Source organism: Heliconius melpomene, chromosome 13 (assembly GCF_056956725.1).
Source record: "Heliconius melpomene rosina isolate 202511_hmr_F chromosome 13, ASM5695672v1, whole genome shotgun sequence".
In the NCBI taxonomy this organism is placed as follows: Eukaryota; Metazoa; Arthropoda; class Insecta; order Lepidoptera; family Nymphalidae; genus Heliconius; species Heliconius melpomene.
This window is the reverse complement of record NC_140401.1, coordinates 7,350,745-7,374,580: the sequence shown is the minus strand read 5'-3', so window position 1 is coordinate 7,374,580 and position 23,836 is coordinate 7,350,745. Positions and strand designations below refer to the sequence as shown.

Sequence of the window (23,836 nt, the reverse complement as noted above, 5' to 3'; positions counted from 1 at the left end):
TTTATAGATGTAGACTTTGTACTTCCATGAAAATGTTTAAAATTATATTTGTATAATGAACATGGTGTGTCATTATGTGTCTCTTTCCTCAAGGATCCCGAGTTCAAAGGAACTCAGTAATTTGAAAGACTTGCCTGGGAATACAGGTTCAACACGTAGAGGCCCCTTAGAATATATATATATATATATATATATATATATATATATATATATATATATATATATATATATATATATATATATTGAAAGGGAATGAAATATTTATTTAAATATATATTTTAAATGATTGATTTTCATTTCTACGCTCTGGTGCCGAAGCAAAGTGCGGTGTTCAGTTGTGCCACAACATGCTGCCACTTAACATCAATATCAACATATAATATCAATACCTTAAAAAATTGGTGGGAAGTGGAGAACGGCAGTGTTAATGGTGGACGAAGAGTCTCAATACTTAATTTTCTGGTTCCCTCTGCCTGCTATGTGCCGAATATAGATATAGTGTGAAGCTAAAATTTATTTTTCTATTTAGCCCATTTGGCGTTTTCATAGGTTGCACATCGAATCTATATAGGAAATAACTTATATTTTTGTATTTTCTATTACTGTAAATATAATAGCATCGTTAAAACGTAACTGTGATGAGAAGAGAATGTGAGAATGTGAAGTGTAAAAATGCTTTTATCCATCCCATTTTACGGTATTGTACCGTATGGTACGGTATCAGACATTTGATATATCAGCTGTAACTGACAATTATATTACTGTCTGTGCTGAAATATTTTTTGGATCTGTGGAATGAAGTAAACACTCAACATGGATGATTTCTCATTAATATCGTTCGGTTTTTAGATTTAAATGTATAAAATGCTTTAGTAATGTAGAGGAGAGTTAAGTTATAGTCTTTAAAATGGCTTCTGAAAGGTAATTACATTGGTATACCTTACAGCAAATTGTTAGTAATTTTGATTCCTTTCCCAAATTCGGTCGAAAGTTGCAAAATCAATAAAGTACGCGGAAATCACTCATGTCACGCCCTGAATTAGTTTGTTACTGTGCAGCAGTGAATGTGGTAAATTAAATCATAGTGATGTTTTATTCTAGAGTCGAATGGGTGGAGATCATAGAACCGAAGACAAAGGAGCATATGTATGCTAACCTAACAACTGGTGAATGTGTATGGGATCCCCCTGAGGTATTCTCTTGAACTTTTCACTTTCTTGTAGTTTAAAGTATCTTCTTTCTAAATGTTTAACTTCCGCTGTAAAACTTGGAATGGACTTTAATTTCAATAGTCTCATATATTAGTCTGCTATATATAGCCTTATATGCTAGACTGATATATATTTGTGTAATGTTATAAATATTTTAATATATGTATTTGTTATTGAAACATAATAAAAACATGCTTTAAGACACTGATCACCAGTTCCTAAATCTAAGATCTGGAAAATTATGTAAGAAATTATTAATACTGAATAAATTATATTGTCTTAGAGTGTAAGCCTGCTAACAGTCTATTAAGCAAATTATCAGGAAAGACAAGCCTTTAAAAAATTTTGAGTATATATATATGTATTGTTGGTTGTAATTGATTTGTAAACAATTTTGTAATTTTATACACTTTTCGATAGTATAAAAATGTACATAACAAAAAACTTTAAATGAATTTAGCAGGCTTATACTCTAAGCCCACCATACACCACCACATATTATATCTTGAGGTATATTTAAAAGTGATTTGTAAGATATTGTATTGCTTGTGATATTTAGCTTAAGTTTAGTTTTTGACCATCGTAATCCTGATTCATTATCCTATCTAGATTAGAAAAATGAAAATCACTAATTCCACTAAGTGGGGATTGAACTCATAACCATCACATTAACGGTTGTATGTTGTCCCAATGTGACACAATGGCCTCTACATATCTTTTAATTGAAATTATGTGGCTTTTAGTAAACACATTTCCACAGTGCTAATTTTTTTTATCATTTTCCTGAATTATTTCATAGGCTTTTATTTATTTTATTGATTTAGATAGTCAATTTATTGTTTGCAGGGTGTCAAAGTAAAAAGAACTGACTCTTCCCAATGGTGGGAATTGTTTGACATAAATACTCATAGATTTTACTATTACAATGCATCAACGCAGGTAAACATTATTGCCATTTAAAATGGTATCATTGTATTAAACAATATATTCATCATACATTTATTTTTCAGACCACTGTGTGGCATCGACCTACTGATTGTGATATTATTCCATTAGCAAAATTACAGACTTTAAAACAAAATACAGATCCACAAAAAAGACGGGAGACTTCTACTCAAACTAATCAAGCTGCACCTCAAGTAAGTTTAGATTTCTTATATATTTTATGTCTAGTTTTATTTTATATTTTGGCCCAACATATTTTCATTATTATATCTTTCTAGCCTCATGCTTAATTCCACAAGACCATCATCCATTCTATTTTCACTGACTTTTGAGACATTGCATATTGAGTGACAACAGTCAACACACCACTTTGTGTTTCCGGAGCAAGAAAATAAAAAAAAAATAAAAAAATCAACTTCTCGCTGCGTACCTCACACAGCAGGGTAGGCAGAGGGAACCTAGTCTTAAGATATTCCCCGTTCCCCACTTTGCCGAATTCTGTAAGAATTGCGTGTTAAGTGGCAGAACTCAACACCGCGCTTTGCTTTGACACCAGAGTAAAGAAATGGACATCCTTGTGCCGTTGCATCACAATGTTAACAAATGAAAAATTAACTTGTGTTTATAAAATTACAAATTAGCAGAAACTATATCATTTTTACCGCATCATTTGTGTGTAATTAGTTTTGTAACAGTAGTTTTTTTTATATTATAGAAATGAATTATTTGCAATAACTATTTGAAATCTATTATAAACAAAGGCTACATTATTCTAACGCAGTTTCTTTGACACGGATCGTATCCCCAGCGGTATAGGGAGTTCATTGTGCCTATCGAGGGCGGAAGTTAGCTCGACCTCTAACATTGTCTCGGTTTTTATCAAAGTGAATGTGGAAAAAACGTCGCGTAGTAAAAGTCACGTATTGAAAGGTTCTACAATAACCCCTCCTGTAGCAGTATAAAATTTCAAACTTCAACTTCCGTTTCCTCTTAACAATTAATATGCTATCATTATCTATTATTTGAGAACAGAGTGTCTTAACAAACACTACTAACATTAGAAAACGTATATATATTTTTAACTGACTTCTGTAAAAGTAGGAGGTTATCAATTCAACTGAATTTTTATTGTTTGTCTCAGATCTCAGAACTTTTGACTAGGAGAACCGATTTTGATTATTCTTTTTTTAATTGAAGCTTAAGAATTATACTTTTTTTATTAGTGCTTTCTGACAAATCTATCCGTGAGCAAATCACATAAGTCTTAAACTTGCATTCAGAATGTGCTCGACAAATCAACGAATAACTCAATATCCCGACAACTGATTTCGATGATTCTTTTTTTTCTTTTTATTCTAAAGTATACACTTCAAGGGTAGTTTGAAGAAAGTAGGTTCTGCTTTAGGTTTCGGTTGAAATTAAGTAAGTCTGTGTTTTTTCTGTTAAAGATTATAATTTTGATGTTCACGCATCTAACATGAAAACTTTAACTTTGACTTCATATCATAACAATCTTTATACAGAATTCATAATTTATAAAAAATAATATTTCGTTACACAGATACCAGCTACATTAGACCCAATAAGTAGTAATGGCAACAGTACGGCGGCGAGTGTTAGCAAACTTTCACCGACCAATGCCAAGAATATCACGATCACGCAAACTAGTCCCGTGCGGACGAGGAGAACGCACTATCATCACAGGTATATCGTATACAGCTATTAGACATTGATCAAATGAATAATTTATTAATATTTATTAATGCGTAATGTTTGTATAATTATGTGTGAATGCAATTAACTAACGTAAATTTATTTTCTTAGATGCCTGCAATTTACAGGTTCGTCTATTTACAGGCTACTGTTCAATATTATATATATATATATTGACCAACCCCCTTCTGCCTACCATGCTTTATGCGTGATACAGCGCGAAGCTGATATATAATTAATATTACTTTATTATATTTAGTGAAAAGTGAAATTAGTATCATTTAATAATAACGTAAATAGTTGACGTATCTATAATATTAAAATAAAAAAGCAATGCATTGCTTGTGACAATAGCCACTGAATATGCCATAATATAATAGCATGAGCCAGTTTAAGTAGCTTTAGGCCATTCCAGTTCTGTCTTGTTTAGTGAATAACATTTGAGAATTTATTATATATTAAATAATTATATAATTTATTATATATTAAATAATTATATAAATTAATATTTAATGAATTGTATTCAATATACTTTAAACAGCTTTACACGTTCTGGAAAATTTTAGGTGTACAATGTGTTTAACAACTACTATTGGTGTGACTCCTTCCCGTGACTTGTCTGGTTTTGAATTTTTGCTCTGTGTAAACAAAATAAGTTTTATTCTCATATTATAAACTTAACATACATGTTGATTTTTTTTTATTTTTACAAATTTATAAATTATATTCTTATAAAAAGGAATAGTGGTGAAAACAGACGTGGGCGGCTAAGCGAGGATGGCACGGCGCCGTGTCGGCATACAGACTCAGGCCGGTCTTCGGATAGTAGCATTAGTAGTGCACAACGACGTAAACAGGCAAGCTGTTTTTCTGAATTCAATTTCTAGGAATATGATGAGTTACTCGCAACTGAAATGAAGAAAGAATTGTTTTTTACACTAGATCTGGTAATTTGGCCAAAATCCATGGACTATTTGTCCTAAAATTTAAACAATTTTAAGTAGTTTTAAATCAGACAGGTCGTCTATTGTTTGAAACAACATCACAACATCCGTGAAAAGTCCGATTTTCTAAACTCTATTTTCGAATACTAAATTACACGTAGTTAATCCGTTTAATATAGCTTTATGTGTCAGAATCACAAAAACTAAACATCTTATTATGTCCTAATCGAAAGGAGACTTTAATTTTCTAAAACTATTTATATTATAATTTAACAAAAAAAAATAATTCCTCTCATTATCAATTTATAACACAAATGTTTAATAATGAAACTTATTCTTACAACAGGAGTTGAGCAGTGTATCGTGTGCCACAGCGTGTACGCCGCAGTTGAGGAAGCGCAGCAGTGCACAGCCGGCGCCCCCGCACGAGCCTGATAAATGGTCGCCGCATTCGGGTAAATTCTTTTTTTTTATTTTAGTTCATATTTTGTCATTAGAGTATCTAGAGAGATATTTTCTGGGAGAGGCCTGGACTTTACCTTTGAACAAATATGTTCGCATAAATGTTGTTTTTTTATTAATTTTTCGGTCGGTAAAACTTGTCGGAAGGGCACTCTCACCCCGCCCTCCCCCTTCCTACGCTCATGTATGTTGTATCCCGCATATAGAAGGGTTGATCGAGACACTTAATATTAAAACACAATCTGTTATCGCCGCGTCTTCAGTTCTAAGAGCAACGAAATGAAAATAATTAATTTCCCCGAGTGCCAATTGAACCAACAACTATTGCTATTATAGACACGGTGACGTCGCTACGAGGGCTTTTAAAATATGTTTTGTAAAGTAATTTAGTAAGATGGATTAAGAACATATGTAAAGAAGTAATAAGAACATATTACATGACCAGATTTTTTCAGACGGTTTCCTGTAAGTTTCAATATTATAAAAATATAAATGTTGATTGTAAATATAAAAATAATGAAAGAAGGGGGACAATTAGACAAAAAACCTCTCACACGCAACGCACTTCGAAAAATTTGGCGGAAAGTGGGGAACGAAGTGTCTTAACACTAGGTCTCTCTGCCTATCTTCCTATGTGCGGGATACAGCGTGGAGCTGATAATTATGTTTTTCTTTCATTATAAGTAATAAATGTTTACTTTTCGCCATCGTGTTGCAGGCTGGACTGTATACAATGATTGTTGGGTACAAATCCTATTCAATAAATTGTTTATACGTAATAACGTATAATATTATGACATTTTCGTTTTTTAAGTCTTCTTTAGAGAAAATTATATTGTGCTTTCAGAACATCAAAGTATTTTTTTATTGTGGATGATATACAATTATATTATAATTTACAGGTTTGAATCGCAGCGGTAGTTTTATATCGCCCAGAAAGGATGCGTCGGACGATTCAATGCACGAAAAATATTTCAAATCCGTTGAGAGTACGCCATTAACGAGACGTAAGGTAACATTGACACACATTATAAATTAGCGTACATAAAAGGGGACTAGGTTGTCACTCATCTGCCCATCTCTATGATAGACGTTATATTTTGTGATAAAATATTATTGCTTAATTAAAATTATTATTAAAAAAGTAAAATATAAAATAACATGTGAAGAGTTCTTCCATACTCTTTAATTTTATTAGAGATATTTACTGTTTTATTTATATATTATTATACTTTTTTTGTCTTTTTAAGAAATATTGATTGTTTAATTAATATTTAGTTAAAACAGCAGTCAGCCGGAGGATCGTCTTGTGATTCAGCGTCGCCTCAGAGTCCTAGCAGTCCATTGCAGAAGCCACAGCCTACGCCATTTTTACAGGTGTGTTTTATAGTTTATTTATTTATTTATTTAATTCTTTACTACAGCTTCACGCTGTATCCCGCTTATAGCAGGGTAAGCAAAAGGAACATAATGATAAAACACTTTGCATCCCACTTTCCTCACAATTTTTATGACATTGCGTGTTAAGTGGCGGAACTGCGGCGCACTTGGTTTGTTACCAGAGTAAGGATATGATAAAATTTCATTTCCCATTTGGAAAGTGAATCTTAAAAAATGTAATTTAGAAATTTTGTTTCAGTTATACTGATTGTACTCATATAGTAATATTTTAAAATTTTGATTGCTGCAAATTTAAAATTTGAACAAAATAAACAGTTTCGTCTGTGTTAAATTGGCTTTTGTTAAGTGAAGTTAGGTCATGGTGTAGGAGCACAAGTGTGTGACTGTAAACGCGACGGTTGTGGGTTTGATTTCCACTCGGGGGAATTATTTATTTACTTTCATATACTTGCTCTGGTAACGAGGCAAAGCACGGCGTTGAGTCCCTCTAATCAGCACGAGTGTCTTAACACTAGGTTCCCAGGTTCCTTCTGCTTACCCCGTTATGTGCGGAATAAAGCGTGAAGCTAAAAAAACGCTTATGATACAATATAATATAATACACTATGAATGTAAGTGATAGACTTGATTGAATATGAAGGTTGGGGCTAGATTAATAATCAAGGAAATGGTGGTAACTTCTGTTAGACCATGATATTCAGTTCCACCGCTCATTATGTAACTCAAATAAATATTACTTATTGAGTGGAAAGTAAATAACTCTGTCATATGACATCCATCTTTTCTATATTTTATAGTCGACAATATTTTTTTTGTTACAGTAGAGACACGATTTATCGAACCTTGCTCTCTTTCCTACTAACTCTTATTGTATATATTATTAAAGAAAAAATGTACCAATATCGGATTATTTTTATAGGCTAGTGCGGCGCGTCCTTCCTTAGTATCATCAATTTCGTTAGCTGCGGAAGGCGCCCGTGCTTTACACTCTTTAGAGCGTCCGCACCATTTGTCGCGACACGCCAGGGAACGATTTTCTGATAGGTCTGTATGTTGTTGTAATTTTAAAATTTTGTCTACATATAACTTTGAGTTACACTATAGTGTATATATTTGTATGTATAATGATAGTAATAAATAAAAAAAAAACTTTTTTCAACACTTACTCGAAGGTCTATGTCAATTCATAATATAAAGAATATTATATTTATTGTATTCAAGAAGACAAGCACTTTTGAATCCTAGAATATAAATAAAGCTGAAATACATGTATATTATTACAAAAAGAACAATCCCACTTGCGATAGTGATTTCCGTCCAATTTCAATTCTTCCTTTCTTATCCAAAGTCCTCGAACGCCTGGTGCAAAGTCAACTCACATATTTCCTTTCAAAGCATAACCTTCTCAATTCTTTGCAATCCGGTTTTCGTCCTGGTCATAGTACGACTACAGCACTTATAAAAATAACTGACGACATCCGCACTGCTATGGATACACAACAGGTCACGGTGTTAGTGTTGCTAGACTTTAGCAATGCTTTTGGCACTGTAGATTTTGACTTTATGCTTGCCACCTTAGCTTCTCTTAACATATCTCCTAACGTAATCGACTGGTTTCACAATTACCTGCATGGACGCCGTCAACGTATTCGAATAAATGATTCGTACTCGGACTGGTCTTCAGTCAATGCTGGCGTTCCGCAGGGTGGCGTGTTGTCTCCTCTTTTATTTTCACTTTTTATTAATAATATTTCCCAACATATCTCTTCTCTCTACCACCTATATGCAGATGATTTACAAATTTATTGCCATTCCAAAGTGTCTGAACTACCTGCGGCGATAAATTTCTTAAATAATAATTTACTGACTATAACCAACTGGAGTAAGTTTTTTGGACTGCAGTTAAATCCAATTAAGACTCAAGTAATAATCGTCGGTAGTCCAAAGCTTATGTCTAGATTTAACACGTCCTCTTTTCTTTACCTCCTATACTACTGAGTGGACAAACAATACCGTACAGTAAGACTGTTAAAAATCTTGGCATTATTATTGATCAAAATTTGTCTTGGGATCCACAGATTAGTGAGGTGAGTAGGAAGATGTTTGCTTCGATTGGTTATCTTTTAAGGTTGCGTAATTTTCTACCTATACCAACGAAAATTGTGCTAGCACAGTCTCTCCTTATACCAATTCTTGATTACGCTGACTCATGTTACCTTGACTTAAAAGAAGAGCAACTTAATAAGCTTGAGCGGCTACAAAATCTTGCAATTCGGTTCATCTTTGGATTAAAAAAGTATGACCACGTCTCAGAGTTTCGAGCTAAGCTCAAGTGGCTCCCAATCCGACTTCGCAGGAATACTCGTATTCTCCATCTTCTCTACTGGGTACTGTTTGATCCATTGACCCCACCTTATCTAAAAGAGCGTTTTGAATTTTTGGGGCGATCCCACTCACGACACTTGCGCTCAAAACACAACTTAACACTCAAAATTCCTTCACATTCTTCTTCCTTCCTTAGCAATTCTTTTTCAATTACATCTTCCCGACTCTGGAATAATTTACCTATGAATATTAGACGGGCAAAATCATTACCTGTTTTTAAACGTTTATTAAAACAATATTTTCTTACTTTCTGAGCTTCTTATCTTTTATTTATTTACATTTTGTTTATACTATAAGCTATATATGTGTACTATGTGACCATGAATGTATGTATGTATGTATGTATGTATGTATGTGTATTTATGTATATATTTTTGTATATGTTTATATATGGATATATATATATTTTATTATTTATATGTATTTTATTAAATTTATTATTTCACACCCCCAACCCTTTCCTACACTTTACGTCCTATGCCTTAAGGTTGCCTGGAAGAGATCGCTATTTTAGCGATAAGGCCGCCTCTTGTACATTTCTTTCTTATCTTGATTCCTTTTCTTGTGTTATATTTTTGGGTGTAAGAATATTATTATTATTATTATTATGATAGAAATCGATTTGAAAAAAATATATAAAAGGATTTTTTTTTAAATTTTGTTTTTAAAAAATATTACCAAAAAAATGTAATTAAATTTTGTAATTTCGTTCTATTTAATTAAGTCATCAACCTAATATGCGAGTTTGAAAACAACTATATTTGTATAGAAAATAATACCCACAAATTATACAGTATATTTTTTAATAACAGGCACTTAGACAAAGAACGTCTAGCGGAATTAGAAAGAATGGAGCGATATCCAGAGAAGCAAGCAGTGTACAGTGTAGACAAGCCGTTCAGACAGACCAGTCTCGATCTTCGCCATAATGCCTCCAGCTGGCATCCGCCCAGGGAGTTTACTAGGTATGTTCTTACGTACATACATAGAAGTATATAGTTTGAGGTCGTCGTGGCGCAGCGGTGTGTGAATTGAATTGAATTCTTTATATATGGCGTTTCGAGCGTGCCAGTTGAGCACAATTCATTTCGCCAATGTCACGTTGTATGGAAAACACACGAAGGAAATTGACCGGTAATAAAAAAGATAAATATACACAATTATAGAATACATGTAAAAAAAAGAGATAAGCGGTGTGTGGGGAATGAAGTGGAAAGAGTGGGGAGGTTGAGAGGGGAAAGAGTGTCACTTGTCACAGTGAGTGAATGCCTTATTACCAGAGTGAGAAAATGAAAATATTAAATAATTAATTCCCCGAGTGCGAATCCAACCCACAACTGCCGTGTTTGCAGCCATACAATTGTGCCACTGCGCCACAACAGTCTGAAGTTGTTATAAAGTAAATAATAATAGCATAAAATGTTCTAGACGCCAGCAAGCCGAGCCCGAGCGCTACACGTCCAGCAAGACGTCGATATCGTCGGGCAGCAGCAAGCACCGCCCGCCGCATGACGCGCACAACTTCATGAGACTCTCGTCTGCCAACGAACAGGATAATGTTGCTGCGGGTATGTGCTTTTGAACACACTAAATATTTAATATACAAATTCTTTTTCTCTTTAAATGAAACCACAGTTTTAACTCTCTGTAAAAGCCTAATACAAATAATAAAAATTTGCCACACATATATAGGGTAGACTGACAGAGTCTAGGGTCATAGCACTCCATTCTTAGTTGTCCACCCGCATTCCATATTGCATATTGTGAATGTCTTTCCAGAGTGAAGAAAAGAAACTAATTCATTTCCTCGTGTTAGAATCGAAACTACAATCATTACGTGTACATTCAGACATTGTCCTACCACTCATACTAAATATTTTATTGTATAAATTTGCTCTTTTTTAAGAGAAAAATAAAGATAACAAAAAAGTTTTGGTATACTAAGGATTAATGGAAATTGAAATGCTTAAAATTATATATTAAAAAGTGTTTCATGCACCATGCCATTACCATAAAAAATGTGCTATTTTCATGTTACAGTAAATTTCAAATTAAAATGTGTGAATTTGGAACCAACTTTAACGGAACCCAATGTACAGAAGCACAATCAACGTCTCGAAAAGTCAACTACACCACGAGATCGTACTAAATCACGTCGTAAGTTCAGAAATGATTCATCTTCATTAAATAAAAACTACAATTTTACTTCTTAGCAAGAATTATAGTGATTGTCTTTCTGGTAAATATCTTAGGTGCGTTAGTTTTAGATATATATTCTAACCTTTCATTAACGGCTTAGTTAAGTCATGAATTAGAGTAAAATATACAATGAATAATATTTTTGATTAATTGACATGTATTGTAGAAAGACCAAAAAAATTGCCGTAATTATTTTTGTTTTATTATCTTACTTTTTAAATTTTACTTCTTAATTGGCCTTCGTTCAATTGTGATATTGCTATTTATCTATTATGAAATATATTTTTTTATTCTTTTTCCTGAGATGATATCAGATAAAAATATCTGATCTCATATTATATATTGTGTCTTTTTATCTTGTCTACAAATATTAATTCTACATACCAGGACATAAAAGACCAGTAGAAGATGAGCCACAGATTGATGGGGAAGAAGAGGAAGAAGATGGCGGTGGATCGCCCCTTTACTGCAACTGGGATTTACGCGGCATGCAGCATTTGTTGCCTTTGCAGGATTATATTATACAGCAGGCGAAATTATCTAGTTAGTTTTATTTTGTGAATACCTTAATATTTTTATGTGATCATCTTTAAATTTATATATATAAATAAAATTAAAATTATGGTTGTGATTTAAAAAATACTGCTTTCAAGTTTTAAAGAACTTTTACTGGAAGATAGTGGAACAATATTTAGGCTACCTAGTTTTTTAATCTACAAACATAATAAAACTAAAAAAGTCATTTCTTTACATTGAGTACATTATAAATACAAAAGACCCATACACTCTTTTGTCTTGTCTTTTCCATAATAAAAATATAAATCAAATTAAAGAATTTATTTGGTTGAAAAATCTCAGGAAATGGCAATTCAAGCCACGAACAATTCAAACCATGTATTGAAAAAATATTTTTATTTGGATAATCCATTTACCGACAAGGTCTGTAGGCTATTACATCACGTTATTTATTTCAATATGTCGTGTGTCAAACACTCTTAACTACTTCTATTTGATCGAACAAAGCCGCAAATAACAGGTTGTATACAAATATACATGTATTTATTCTCGGAACGCCATAAATAAAGAGCAACAACCACAACAACATATATTTATTTAAGTTCACACAAAAATATAATGGAATTATTTACATTACACAAAAATAAAATAATTAGGATTCTCAATATTAATTAAGATTTTTTCCTCAATTTATATTTTCAATAATTTGATGTACAAACTTAAAAAACTTTTTTAGGTCGAAGTCGCTACAACGGATCAGATACAGACGCAGACTCAGCTACTTCCAGGTCTCGATCAGGATCTGAGTCTAGATCCCTGTCAGGTCATGAGCCTGACAACGAGTCATCTGATGGTGGTGCCAGAACACCTGATGATGATGACGGCTCTGGTGTTTACTTACCACATACATACGCACACAGACCTCAGGATGTGGAATACATGAACCATGGTGTTTCATATTACAATACGTTTGTTGGCTTCGATAGGGATAGACAACCGTCGCCTGGAATACATAGGGTAATTGTTATTATTATATTTTTTATTATGTCAATAAATTAAATTTATTTTGCACATAATTAAAATAACCGTATTAAGTAACATACTTAAATAACATATTAAATTAACAAATTTTGAAATAATGTGTATAACGTAATTTAATTGTTTAAAGGTTATAGATTCCACTCTAATCCTTCGTTTTGCTTTTTTCTAAAATTCTGTAATCATGAATGATATATAATTAAAATATATTTTACAAAGATCTAAAACAAATGTTGTAGAAAGGGGAAATTATTGAAACCGTCATGTAATAAAAAGTTCAGTGATTTTTATGCCACAGAGTTGTCGTACATTACTACTTCACACATAGTATATCTTTTAAATATCTTTATTTAAAAGTTTAAGCTTTCTGTTTTAAGACACTTCTTTCCGCACATTCCGCCCACTTTTCGAAACATTTGCAAGCGCTTTGTCTTGTCACCCGAACGAGAAAATAAAATACTTATTGCCCCGAGTGGAAATCGAACCAACAACAGTCAAATTCTATTTACAGACATCCTCTCTAGGCAGTGGTGCTGCAGCTGCGACCTCAGGTACTTCTGAACCCAGCAATCCTAGAACAGAAGGAGCATTATACAGTCCAGTTAGAGGACACGCGCACGCACACGGACTCGCTCCGCCCCCCGAGCAGGATATCGAGATATTTGCAAAAGATAACTTGAATTTTAATAAGGGGATATTCAGGAGGAAGGTGGTTATTGTTTTATTTCTAGATATTTTGATTGATGATGATTTTTTTTCGTTTTACGCTGTACCCCGCATATACCAAGGAAAATCTAAAGTTAAGATGGAAAATGTGGTAAACAGAGAGCCGTTTGTGCCTACCCAAACACTAATATTGGGAAATTCGCGAAGAATTCGGATTTTTGATTGTAATTTGCAGGTTATTAGATTGGTAAAAGGATTTGATGTGTGGTCTTCGTGAATTAATTTAGACTGTTTTCATAAAAGGGTTTTAATTTTACTTTCCATGTATAAGTGGATAACGAATGAGGATGTGGGAGATGCTTAAAATTAAGAAATTAATAAGTAACAGCTATTATAACATAGTTACGGGTGACATTGCGCTATCATTAAAAATAATTTAATATTTTTTAAAATTTATAACTGAAAAATTGACTCCCTAGGGAATAAAGAGTTTGTTTTTCATGTTCACACTTCTATCCTGCAAGTACAGATAGGCGGTAGAGACACTCCGTTTTCCGCTTACCGCCCGAATTTGAGAAATCGTGTGCTAAGTTGTGAAAGTCATCATCACCACGTTCTGTCTTTATACAGTGGGAAAGATAGTAATTAATAATTTGAATAATTGATAGAAAGAAATCAAATAATTCCCCTGAATGGAAATCAATCCTACAATAACAATGGATTCTATTGATAAAAGTGATATATTAATTAATATTTTATTTATGCAGGCATCGGTCCGAGACATGTTATCATGGACGTCTTCTTCCATCAGCGCGCCCATGGTTGGTGCGGATTGGGACAAAGCACACAAGAAGGCCGCTATTGATCTGTTCCGTTTAGTGCAAATATACATGGGCGACAGGAAGGCGAGGCCCGGCATGACGCTGAACTCTGTTGCCCAGGACATATTGCATGCTACCTTTGGAAATGAGAAGTAAGTATATTTTTTTATATGATTCATATAAACAATCCTTTTAACGCAAAGTGCCCATGGGTGGAGATAAGGCATGCTAAAATGTGGCTATTGATTTATTCTAATGCAAATACATACATAGGCGATAGGACAACGATGACAGGCTTTACACTGAGCTATGGCCTGGAATATATTGCATGCAACTTTTTGAAATGAGAAGTAAGTATACTTTTTTCTTCATCGACGTGTTCCACTTTTTTCTAGATTGATACCGGCGTCAGTCTCGTTAAGGCTCTTCTAGTTGCTCTACTCAGATATATATTTTTCAACATGTCTGGAAATTATTAATTATTATTTTTTAATTTTAAAAATATTTTATATATTATAATTACATGCTTTAATATTCATGTTGATAATTTGCATGTGTTCTCCATAACGCATTAACAAGATCTCTTTAGTCTGATATTAACCAATAATAACATGAAATACCCACATCCAATAACTTAAACAATAAAATTTGTAGGAGAGCATTCTATAAGTCTTCCATGCATGCTTTAGTTTTCAGTTTGGACAAAATGCATGCCTTAGTTTAGCCATGTATCACTCAATGCGCTTCCAAAGCTAAATGACGACAGTAAAATCAAAGTTACTTTTTGCCAAGTTCTCTTTACTTGCCGAACACCTATTTTTTTACACAATCCTATAAATAGTTTTTTTTTCCAGACTACGAGACGAGTTATACGTGCAACTATGCAGGCAAACGACAGAAAATCCCCTAAGAGATTCACTTTTGCGAGGTTGGGAATTGCTGGCGGTCTGCCTCGCCTTTGTGCCGCCGTCGCCCGCCTTCCAGCCGGCGTTAACTAACTATGTCAATAGACATAGAGATCCGGCGTTTGCTGATTGTTTCCCTGAGGTATATTAATATATTTTATTTCTCTTTTTTCTACTACTTCATGCAGTATCCCGCATATAGCAGTTGTGATGGTGTTGTAAGCTCGATTCGTTTATTTTAATTTTTTTGCTCTTCTAACAATACACAGCGCGGCGTTGAGTTCCACTTCTCGATATTGAATGGTGCGTGGTAAATGGAGTGTCATAAAACTTGGTTCGCTCTGGTTACCATACTATATGTGGGATACAGCTAAAAATATTGAAACTAAATTTTTTTTGTCAGGTGGGTAAATGGCCTATTCATGTTCAAGTATCGCATTACGCGAGTGTAGCGTGTAAGAGGCTGGAGAGGATCGGTTTCGGAGGGAAGAGGCCTCCGAGGAAACCAAGCACTGAGGATATTGATCAAGCTAGAGTAAGTTACTTAAAACAGGCTTTTATCTTATTTAGATGTTTTCTAAATAAGTATTTTTCTTTCCTAACTGTGGAAAAACACTTTAAAAATGGTTTTATCAATTTAATTAATTTAATACCTAGTCTATCAACCAATTAATCGGCTAACTAAATAAGCAATTAATCAATTATTGTATTGACTATGACTTGCAACTGTATTTGGTTATATGTATTTGGTTTTATTTAAAAGTTGAGACCCCCATGTTCCTATAAAATATAAACATACAAATTTACTATGAATAATTTTAAATCATAAATATTATAGATTATTATGGGAACATGGGGGTCTCCACTTTAAAATTTGTCTGTTGATTTTCATATTTATAAAATTTATAAATGCAGTTATCATTATTTTATTTCTTCAAACTTCCTTCACTAAATTGTTTTTAGAGTATTATGTCAAAATTGCAACAAAAAGTCAACTGGAATTGGCTGAAACTTTAGTTTTCATTATATAAATAGAGTGATAATGTTAAAGTAATTCAGATTAGTTGAAGTTCTGCTGTTCCACCAACAGATCCAAATCTTCCGTCAATCGATGTTCGGCAACACGCTGGCGGAGGTGATGGCGCTGCAGCGCGAGCGGTTTCCACAGCGCGCGCTGCCTTGGGTGCAAACGGCGCTGTCGCAGCAGGTGCTGGCGCTGAGCGGCCGCGACACGGAGGGCATCTTCCGCGTGCCCGCTGACGTCGACGAGGTCAACGCGCTCAAGGCCAACGTCGACAGCTGGGAGCTGCCCGACGCCTCTATGCTCACCGGTCAGTACACCTCGTAGTACCCGATACATAAAAAAAGCAAATAACCAAAGTAAGGAAAATGACTAAAATCAAATCTGCACAGTCATCTAACTTCATAGTGGCCCCGGCTTCGTCACCCGTACTATAATATATGTATTTGATGGTTTTTATTATTTGTGTATCTTTTCTTTGAGCGTGTTGCACCCACAACACGCATATGGTCACCTCGCAATCAGTGCTGTCTCCCAATGGAAAGATGGCAGGAATGGTTTGGAATTGGTTTATAAAGTTATTCATTTCATTTTTGCAATATAAAGGGTTAATAAAATGGATATAGGCATAAATCATACTATTTAGCAAGTTTTATATTACTTGTCACTAAAACACTTTAATTAAAAGATATTATTATCTGCCATGTGAGACAAAATATCACTTTAACTCAGAGTTAAACCATTGCCAAGCGCGCCTTGGTGACAATGTGTAATATATATTATATAATATATTTTAAATATTACTTAAGCGTCGAGTTTCCTCCGCTTTTTCTGCTGTGTACACGGTACAGTGAAGCAGAAAAATTAATATTTAATATTATATAAATACTAGTGGACCAGGACGCGGCTACGCCTGCTTGAACTATAAGAATATTTTCGCGTCGGTCATACTCATACTATGCCGCCTGAAGGCTAGGGTCATTTCGAATCAGTGATATCTCCTTAATTATTTATTAGAATGTTATACAGTAAACTATAATTTCAATCTAGATAAAATGTTAAAAGTGACTATTATATTTATTTTCAAAAGGATGAATATCAAAATGTCGCGGTAACGGTTGCGTAGCGACGCGACGGTTGTTATTAACATAGCAGAATAAATTGCATGTCAAATTAGAAAGTACTTTAAAATATATTAGTGTATATGTGTAATGTTATATTATATAGCCTATAGCACTTCTGAAGAATGCAGCTTTCATACAAAAGAAAAACAAAGTAAATCGGACCAATAGATCCAGAGATCTTAGCGTTCAAACAAACAAACAAACAAACTCTTCCGCTTTATTATATTAGTATAGATTTAATATTATAGTAGTGAGTTGTAATATCAAATTAATTATTACAAATCAATTTCGGCCATTTTTCAAAGGAAGTAAGTTTGTCGTGAAAGATACCAGTGTCATGGTCGGATAAATTGTTTTTAATTTTTTTATAGTGTAATTAAACAGAAGAATTAAATTAAAGAATTAGAACAGATTGGTAATTTTATGAAATAAAAGTAATTTTATTACAGAAATCTATGTTAGATTTAAGCTGTGGACAATCACTGTAGTTTTTATAAATTTTTATTCTCTTTACATTATATCTATATTGTTATATATTTTTTGTTAAAAAAATGTTGACAATGAACAGAAGAGTTTGCTAAGATGTAGAAAGGAAAGCAGGTAGACTTTAATCAATAATATTCCACAGACGCACACGCCCCCGCCAGCCTCCTCAAGCTGTGGTACCGCGAGCTTTACGAGCCTCTGATCCCGGACGCGCTGTACAGCGCTTGCGTCGCCGCCGGTAGTGATTTTGCAGCGTGCACGCGAGCGCTGCAGCGGTTGCCACCTTTAAATAGATTGGTTAGTATTGGTTTCTTTATTTTTTATATATATATATATATATATATATCACGGTGTTTCCTGTAGATGGCAGGGTAGGCAGAGGGAACTTAGTGTTAAGACACTCCGTTCCCCACCGATTTTTTGAGACATTACGGGTTGAGTACCTGGTAACCAGAGCGAGAAAATGATAATATTCAATTATTCATTTTACAACCGTCGCGTTTACAGTCACACGCTTGTGCCACGATGCCATGATTCTAAACTGTTTAGTGTATCACTAACAGATTTTTTTTGTTTATTTTTTTTAAGCTGCATATAGCACCGTATAAAGAAAACTTAGTGTTAAGACATTCCGTTTACTTATTGTAAATACATTTCGCCTAATTTCCGAGAGATTGCGTAGCTCAACGCCGCGCTTTGGCTTCTTACCTGAAGGAGAAATAAAAAGTAAATGGTTTATTAACTCGAGTGGGAACCGAACCATCACGTCTACGGTCGGACGCTGTCCTACTGCGTCACGATGGCTTTAATATTTAATAACATATTACTTTTACGTCCTATCCCTCCGCTAATACTCTAATTCCCCCACAGGTACTTACATATTTAATAAGCTTCCTTCAACAATTCGCCGCACCGGAAGTTGTGAGTCAAACCAAGATGGACTCCTCAAACTTAGCTATGGTCTTCGCTCCGAATTGCCTCCGATGCACCGCCCAGGATCCACGTGTTATACTCGAAAATGCACACAAAGAAATGACCTTTTTGAAAACTTTAATTACTAATCTAGATACTTCCCATGTGCAAGATCTACTGTGACCGAATCTCATTTGTCAGAATAATAATGTTGAACAAGCTTTTTAGTATTAGTATTGGTTGCCATTGGAAGGGGTTTGATGTTTATTTATATATTCGTGTTTTTTCATGTACATGTTGATTGGAACTGGAATATTGCTGGGAAATTTATGATTACAGCCAAAAAATATATTATGGTTATATTTACGTCACAAATATGTTATCAATATAACAATTATGAAAAGTTTGTAGCAAATATATAATATAATAAATTCAAACATTTTACATTTGTAATGTTCTATCATGTAGGCAAAAATTATGATAATACAAGATAAAAATATATGCGATATGCGATGCGATGCGATGCGATGCGTATTCCATGCATACTTCTTTATGCGTATTTATTTTTCAACGAAATTAAATTTTAAAACCAAATCTCTTCCTATGACAATTGTTATATCACAAAATCTTATATTAGTGAATCTAATGCAAGCCTTCAGTGCAAATAGTTAGTGACCCTCTTTAGGCTCTTTATATCAATTATGAAAAATATGTATACCATTATCGTCAATCGTATACAAAGTATATTCCTCTTAAGTGTATTATAGTGGAACCGCGGTTATTATCGCTCTGGATATAAAAAATGTAAGTTAATTCTGGCTCTATCTAACCCGACACTAATATAATGCATAATTGGGCGGGTTGTAACTTGTATGAGTTTGTTTTGTGCTCGACTATAAAACGTAAAAAGGAAACTGCCGTATTTACCGTTCTGTAGGAATTTCGAGAAATCCTCATTTAGCTTCCACATACTCACTAACCAATCTACATGCTAAATTTAAACTTTCTAAGTTCATTAGTTTCGTATGTGCATTATCTGCTAGTCATTCAGTAACGGAAGTGTTTTATATAATAAAAAAATGTAGATTTATCGAATTATTAAAAAAAATCCGGACTATAGAGGGTCTTAACTTAACTCTGCAATCCAACAAATTCAACAATACGACATCACTCTACTAAGCTTTTGTTGACTTACCGCGGCTCCACTGTATTATATTGGACATTCTTGTATATTTTTTGTATTTTTGTACGCTATTATTATTATTTGGTCGTATCCAAAGATATTTAATGAGATGTGATTTTAAATATATTTAGACTTGAGCTTTACAAAAGTGTATGTGCAATGTTCCGATAAGTTGTTATAGGAACTGTTGTGTGTTTGTTTTGTAGTTATAGTTTGCGTGGGATATGTGCGGAATGTTATTTTTTTTAGTTATATTATTATATTTTAAGGAATTACCCTCGAGCAGACCTAATAACGAATTAAAAATTTATAGGCTTTACGAATATACACATCACTATTATTACTGCTATGCGATTGGAACGGTCGCTTTCAATTATATTTTTATGGCTCCTTATATTGAATTAGGTGTTATAGTCACGCTGTTGTCTAATTTAGTAAATGTTCTATGTCGGTTAAAAGAAATTACTTTGTATTGCTGTTTCTATAAAACCAAAATGAATAAAAAAAACAGTATTAACTAAGCAGCAGTCAGAATTTTTTTCTGATATATTTTCTCGGTTTTACATGTAGAGAAAGGTAAGACTGACAATACATATTGATATATTATATAAAAATATTGAATTTGCCTAGTTTGAAATCCTCGATTTAATAATACGCTGAAACACTTCCTATGTATGGGGTTTTTCGTTCTGTAACTGTTTTTAGTATAATTGTTTCGTGACGTTAGACAAATGTAAAACGTAGATACTATGTGACTTTCCGACGTTTTATTAGTATAATTAACATATGAACGTAATTCTCCCTTTATTTAGTAAAATTATACGTAATGACTAAATGACAACCGTAATAACTTAAAAGCATCATAATGTATGCAATTAAAGTATATAAAATGAATTAAAATACTTGTACCAAAGCTAAAAATAATTTTCTGACATGTTGAGTTATTTTTTTTAATATTAAATCTCATTTTTATATTTTTTTTATAATTATATTTAATAAAAAACGAGTTTCATTTCACAAACAAACTAATGTTAATATATTCCATATTCAATTAAATTCTATATTAATTAGACAACAGATGATATAGCATTTAAATAAAATATTTGGAAACACCTAGGATAGTATTCAATTAAAATGAAATCGGAAATAAAAAAAACTGTTTTTCATAAAACAAATGATGGTTATTATAAATATATGTATTTAGCTATTTTTATTGTAGGTTTGTTCATCACGATATAAGTAAAGCTAGTAACAGTTCAATGAATTACTGATCCTTTCGTAGAACTACGGTCACAACAATGCATTTATTTTGATTAAAATTTGCTTTTATTTTTATATTAGTTATTAGCATATCTAGAATAAGGCTAAATCAGAAATTTTATATCGCCTGTATATTTTCAAGGTAATATAATAAACAACAAGGCAGTAAATCATTGAACATGCTAAAAAATCTTACAATATTTTTACATAAATTGTCATCATAAATATTATAATAAAACGATTATGCACTTCACCTTTGATCTATGCTTCGTAATTATTTAATATGATACAGCAAAAGTCAAGCTAAAATTGTGTTTGCTGGTATATGTTTGAAATTATCGCGTTTTCTGTAAAACCGCCATTTTAAACGTGATAGTCAAAGAATGCTATTCGCTATGAATTATTTATCGATGCCATAATTGATTATAAAAAGTGACTCAAATATGAAAATTGTTATTTTGGGAATCTACAGGAAAAGATAATCTCATTTACACATACATATATATTTTTTTCTTATTTGTAAGCTCGTAATTATAACATTGCTTTAGAATATTAAAAGTTCATACAAGAATCGCTTACACCTCTGGACCACATAAAAAAATCTATTTTTCATAATTTGAATACATTTACGAAATAGATAAACTATATTACAAATACTTATAATTCAATATTCAACTGTCTTTAAACAAGTTTTTGATCTCGTAAAAGTTGGCTTGTCACAGCTATTATAAAATAGCGCTATTTAAATATATAAGGATAATTGATTCTTATATGATCAGCTTACATCAATATTATATAGATAATTTCATATGAATCGTTAATAAATTCCTATTGATTATATTCTGATGAAGTAAAAGTATTTTTTATTAGAAAAACAACAAAATGTAATAAATAAAGAAACAAATTACTTGGTGAATGCTTAAGCTGCATTCAATAGGTATTATTTGATATTTATAAAAGTTGTATCGGATTATTATTGAAAATTGTAATAGTTAAATATATCATAACAATATATACAAAGGAAATTTTGTTCGAATTGATAAATTTAGTGTTGTTGGAAATCCAATTAGCAATGCTTAAAGTTGACATTTTTACTATATTAATTTATATTTGACATTTCTACTATATTTCGATATTTTTTGTATCATATTTTTACCTCTGTTTCATACATTTTTCGTGATATTACTAAATTATCATTTTCATATTCGTAAAATTCTATTGAATTAATTTGATTTTCATATGGCGATCGCCATTATTCGAGCTGACTCGCTTGCTAAGATTCCGTTCAACATTCCATTTATTTACTTCCCTTTGATGAAATATTTTTGTACAGAAACTATACTTTATTTATATAATTTTTTTTTTAATCTTAAAATACTCATTGCTGACTCTATATATTATGTTATTTTTCTTCATTAATTTGCATTGTTTACACCCTTAGCTCTAACCTATTTTTTTATTTCGTTCATCGAACTGATACAATTTATAAAAAGCTTTTAGGTGTACTGATATAATAAAAAAAATAGAGTTTTGTTTCATAGATCTCGAAAAAATATAGTGCTTAAAACTCTTATAGAACTACTTAAAAGTCGAAGTCCTAGAAAATAATATTAAAAATGACGCCTTGTTTAAAATATTAGCGTTTAAATTCTAAATGAAGATGAGGAATAAATATCGAATTATAAAATGCACTATTTTAAAGAAACACGTTGTTATCCAAACGTAGAGGCCTTTGCCTACTTGAAAAAGTAGTTACTTATAGACATTGTTACCACAATTATATTAAAGATTCATTTAAAATGTCAGATTACACGTGTTTTGTAATCGTCCCTAATAATAATTAATTGCTGAACTATATAGATATTAAATACATTTATGGCAGTCTACTATATACCGCACTGGGATAGTACAGATCAGTTTATAGGTACTATTAAGATGAACACTTATTACTGTATATTGTGCCATTTGTAAACTAGGGCCTGGCAACACAGTTCTTTGGGAACTTAAAATGTTTTATTTTTTTTCGTAATTTTACACAGTATTATCGAAATTATAATTTTTTATTCGATTTTGTGGAGGACAGTTGCGTTTTTCTCAAGTTGATTTTCACTATAAGCTGATATTATTCGAATTTCATATAGTTTTAGCTAGGTTATTATTATTAACAAAGAATTATGTTTAAACGAGACCAGTTACTGTGTAGTAGTTAGCTGTGATGCTCTAAGTGCTAGTTTGTGATAGCGCGAGCACAATCTGTTTTTTGTAATTTTTATTTTTTCTACTTTATATAATTGCACATTGCATGCGATTATTATATTTTGGCAGCTAGAAATGTAATACCTAAATTGTATACAAAATTGCTTGATAATATGACAGTATGTAAAATTGTATAGTGCTTATAAATAAAAATGCAATAATCAGTTCACTCCTAAACCCTTTGTATATAATAAGTCTCCTTTTTCGTTAATCAGGACAATATACCTAATGCCTATGATGTTCATAAATGAAGATTACGTAATTGTAAGCTTTGAAAACAAATAAACATAGTTATCCATCGGATAATTGGTAATACCAGGATTTGTTTTATTATTACCTTATGATATTCTATGTGATAAAAAATGCGATTAAAAGCAATAGAAATTCT

The 23,836-nt window shown here is 32.4% G+C and overlaps 1 protein-coding gene across 2 annotated transcripts; it reads left to right on the top strand.

Moving 5' to 3' along the window:
- Positions 1 to 784: 784 nt before the first annotated feature.
- Positions 785 to 23,766, top strand: RhoGAP93B (MyTH4 and RhoGAP_KIAA1688 domain-containing protein RhoGAP93B). 2 transcript variants are annotated; one of them, XM_085195855.1, is made up of 22 exons: positions 785 to 921; positions 1,102 to 1,192; positions 2,058 to 2,150; positions 2,222 to 2,350; positions 3,718 to 3,860; positions 4,609 to 4,726; positions 5,160 to 5,268; positions 6,178 to 6,287; positions 6,563 to 6,652; positions 7,596 to 7,720; positions 9,874 to 10,026; positions 10,490 to 10,629; positions 11,102 to 11,218; positions 11,648 to 11,803; positions 12,513 to 12,793; positions 13,326 to 13,523; positions 14,248 to 14,453; positions 15,156 to 15,348; positions 15,610 to 15,741; positions 16,297 to 16,537; positions 17,980 to 18,134; positions 18,708 to 23,766. In XM_085195855.1, the coding sequence occupies exons 1-22, from the start codon at positions 908 to 910 to the stop codon at positions 18,930 to 18,932; spliced, it is 3,219 nt and encodes a 1,072-aa protein (XP_085051981.1). In that variant the 5' UTR covers positions 785 to 907; the 3' UTR covers positions 18,933 to 23,766. The 2 variants fall into 2 exon arrangements, with proteins under 2 accessions (XP_085051981.1, XP_085051980.1); XM_085195854.1 differs by having other exon boundaries at positions 6,554 to 6,652.
- Positions 23,767 to 23,836: the final 70 nt, after the last annotated feature.

Excerpts from the sequence above, each read along its gene's own strand:
- RhoGAP93B (XM_085195854.1), top strand. Across the intron at positions 2,151-2,221 it reads ATTACAATGCATCAACGCAG|ACCACTGTGTGGCATCGACC; the intron begins GTAAACATTATT and ends TTTATTTTTCAG. Across the intron at positions 16,538-17,979 it reads CGACGCCTCTATGCTCACCG|ACGCACACGCCCCCGCCAGC; the intron begins GTCAGTACACCT and ends AATATTCCACAG.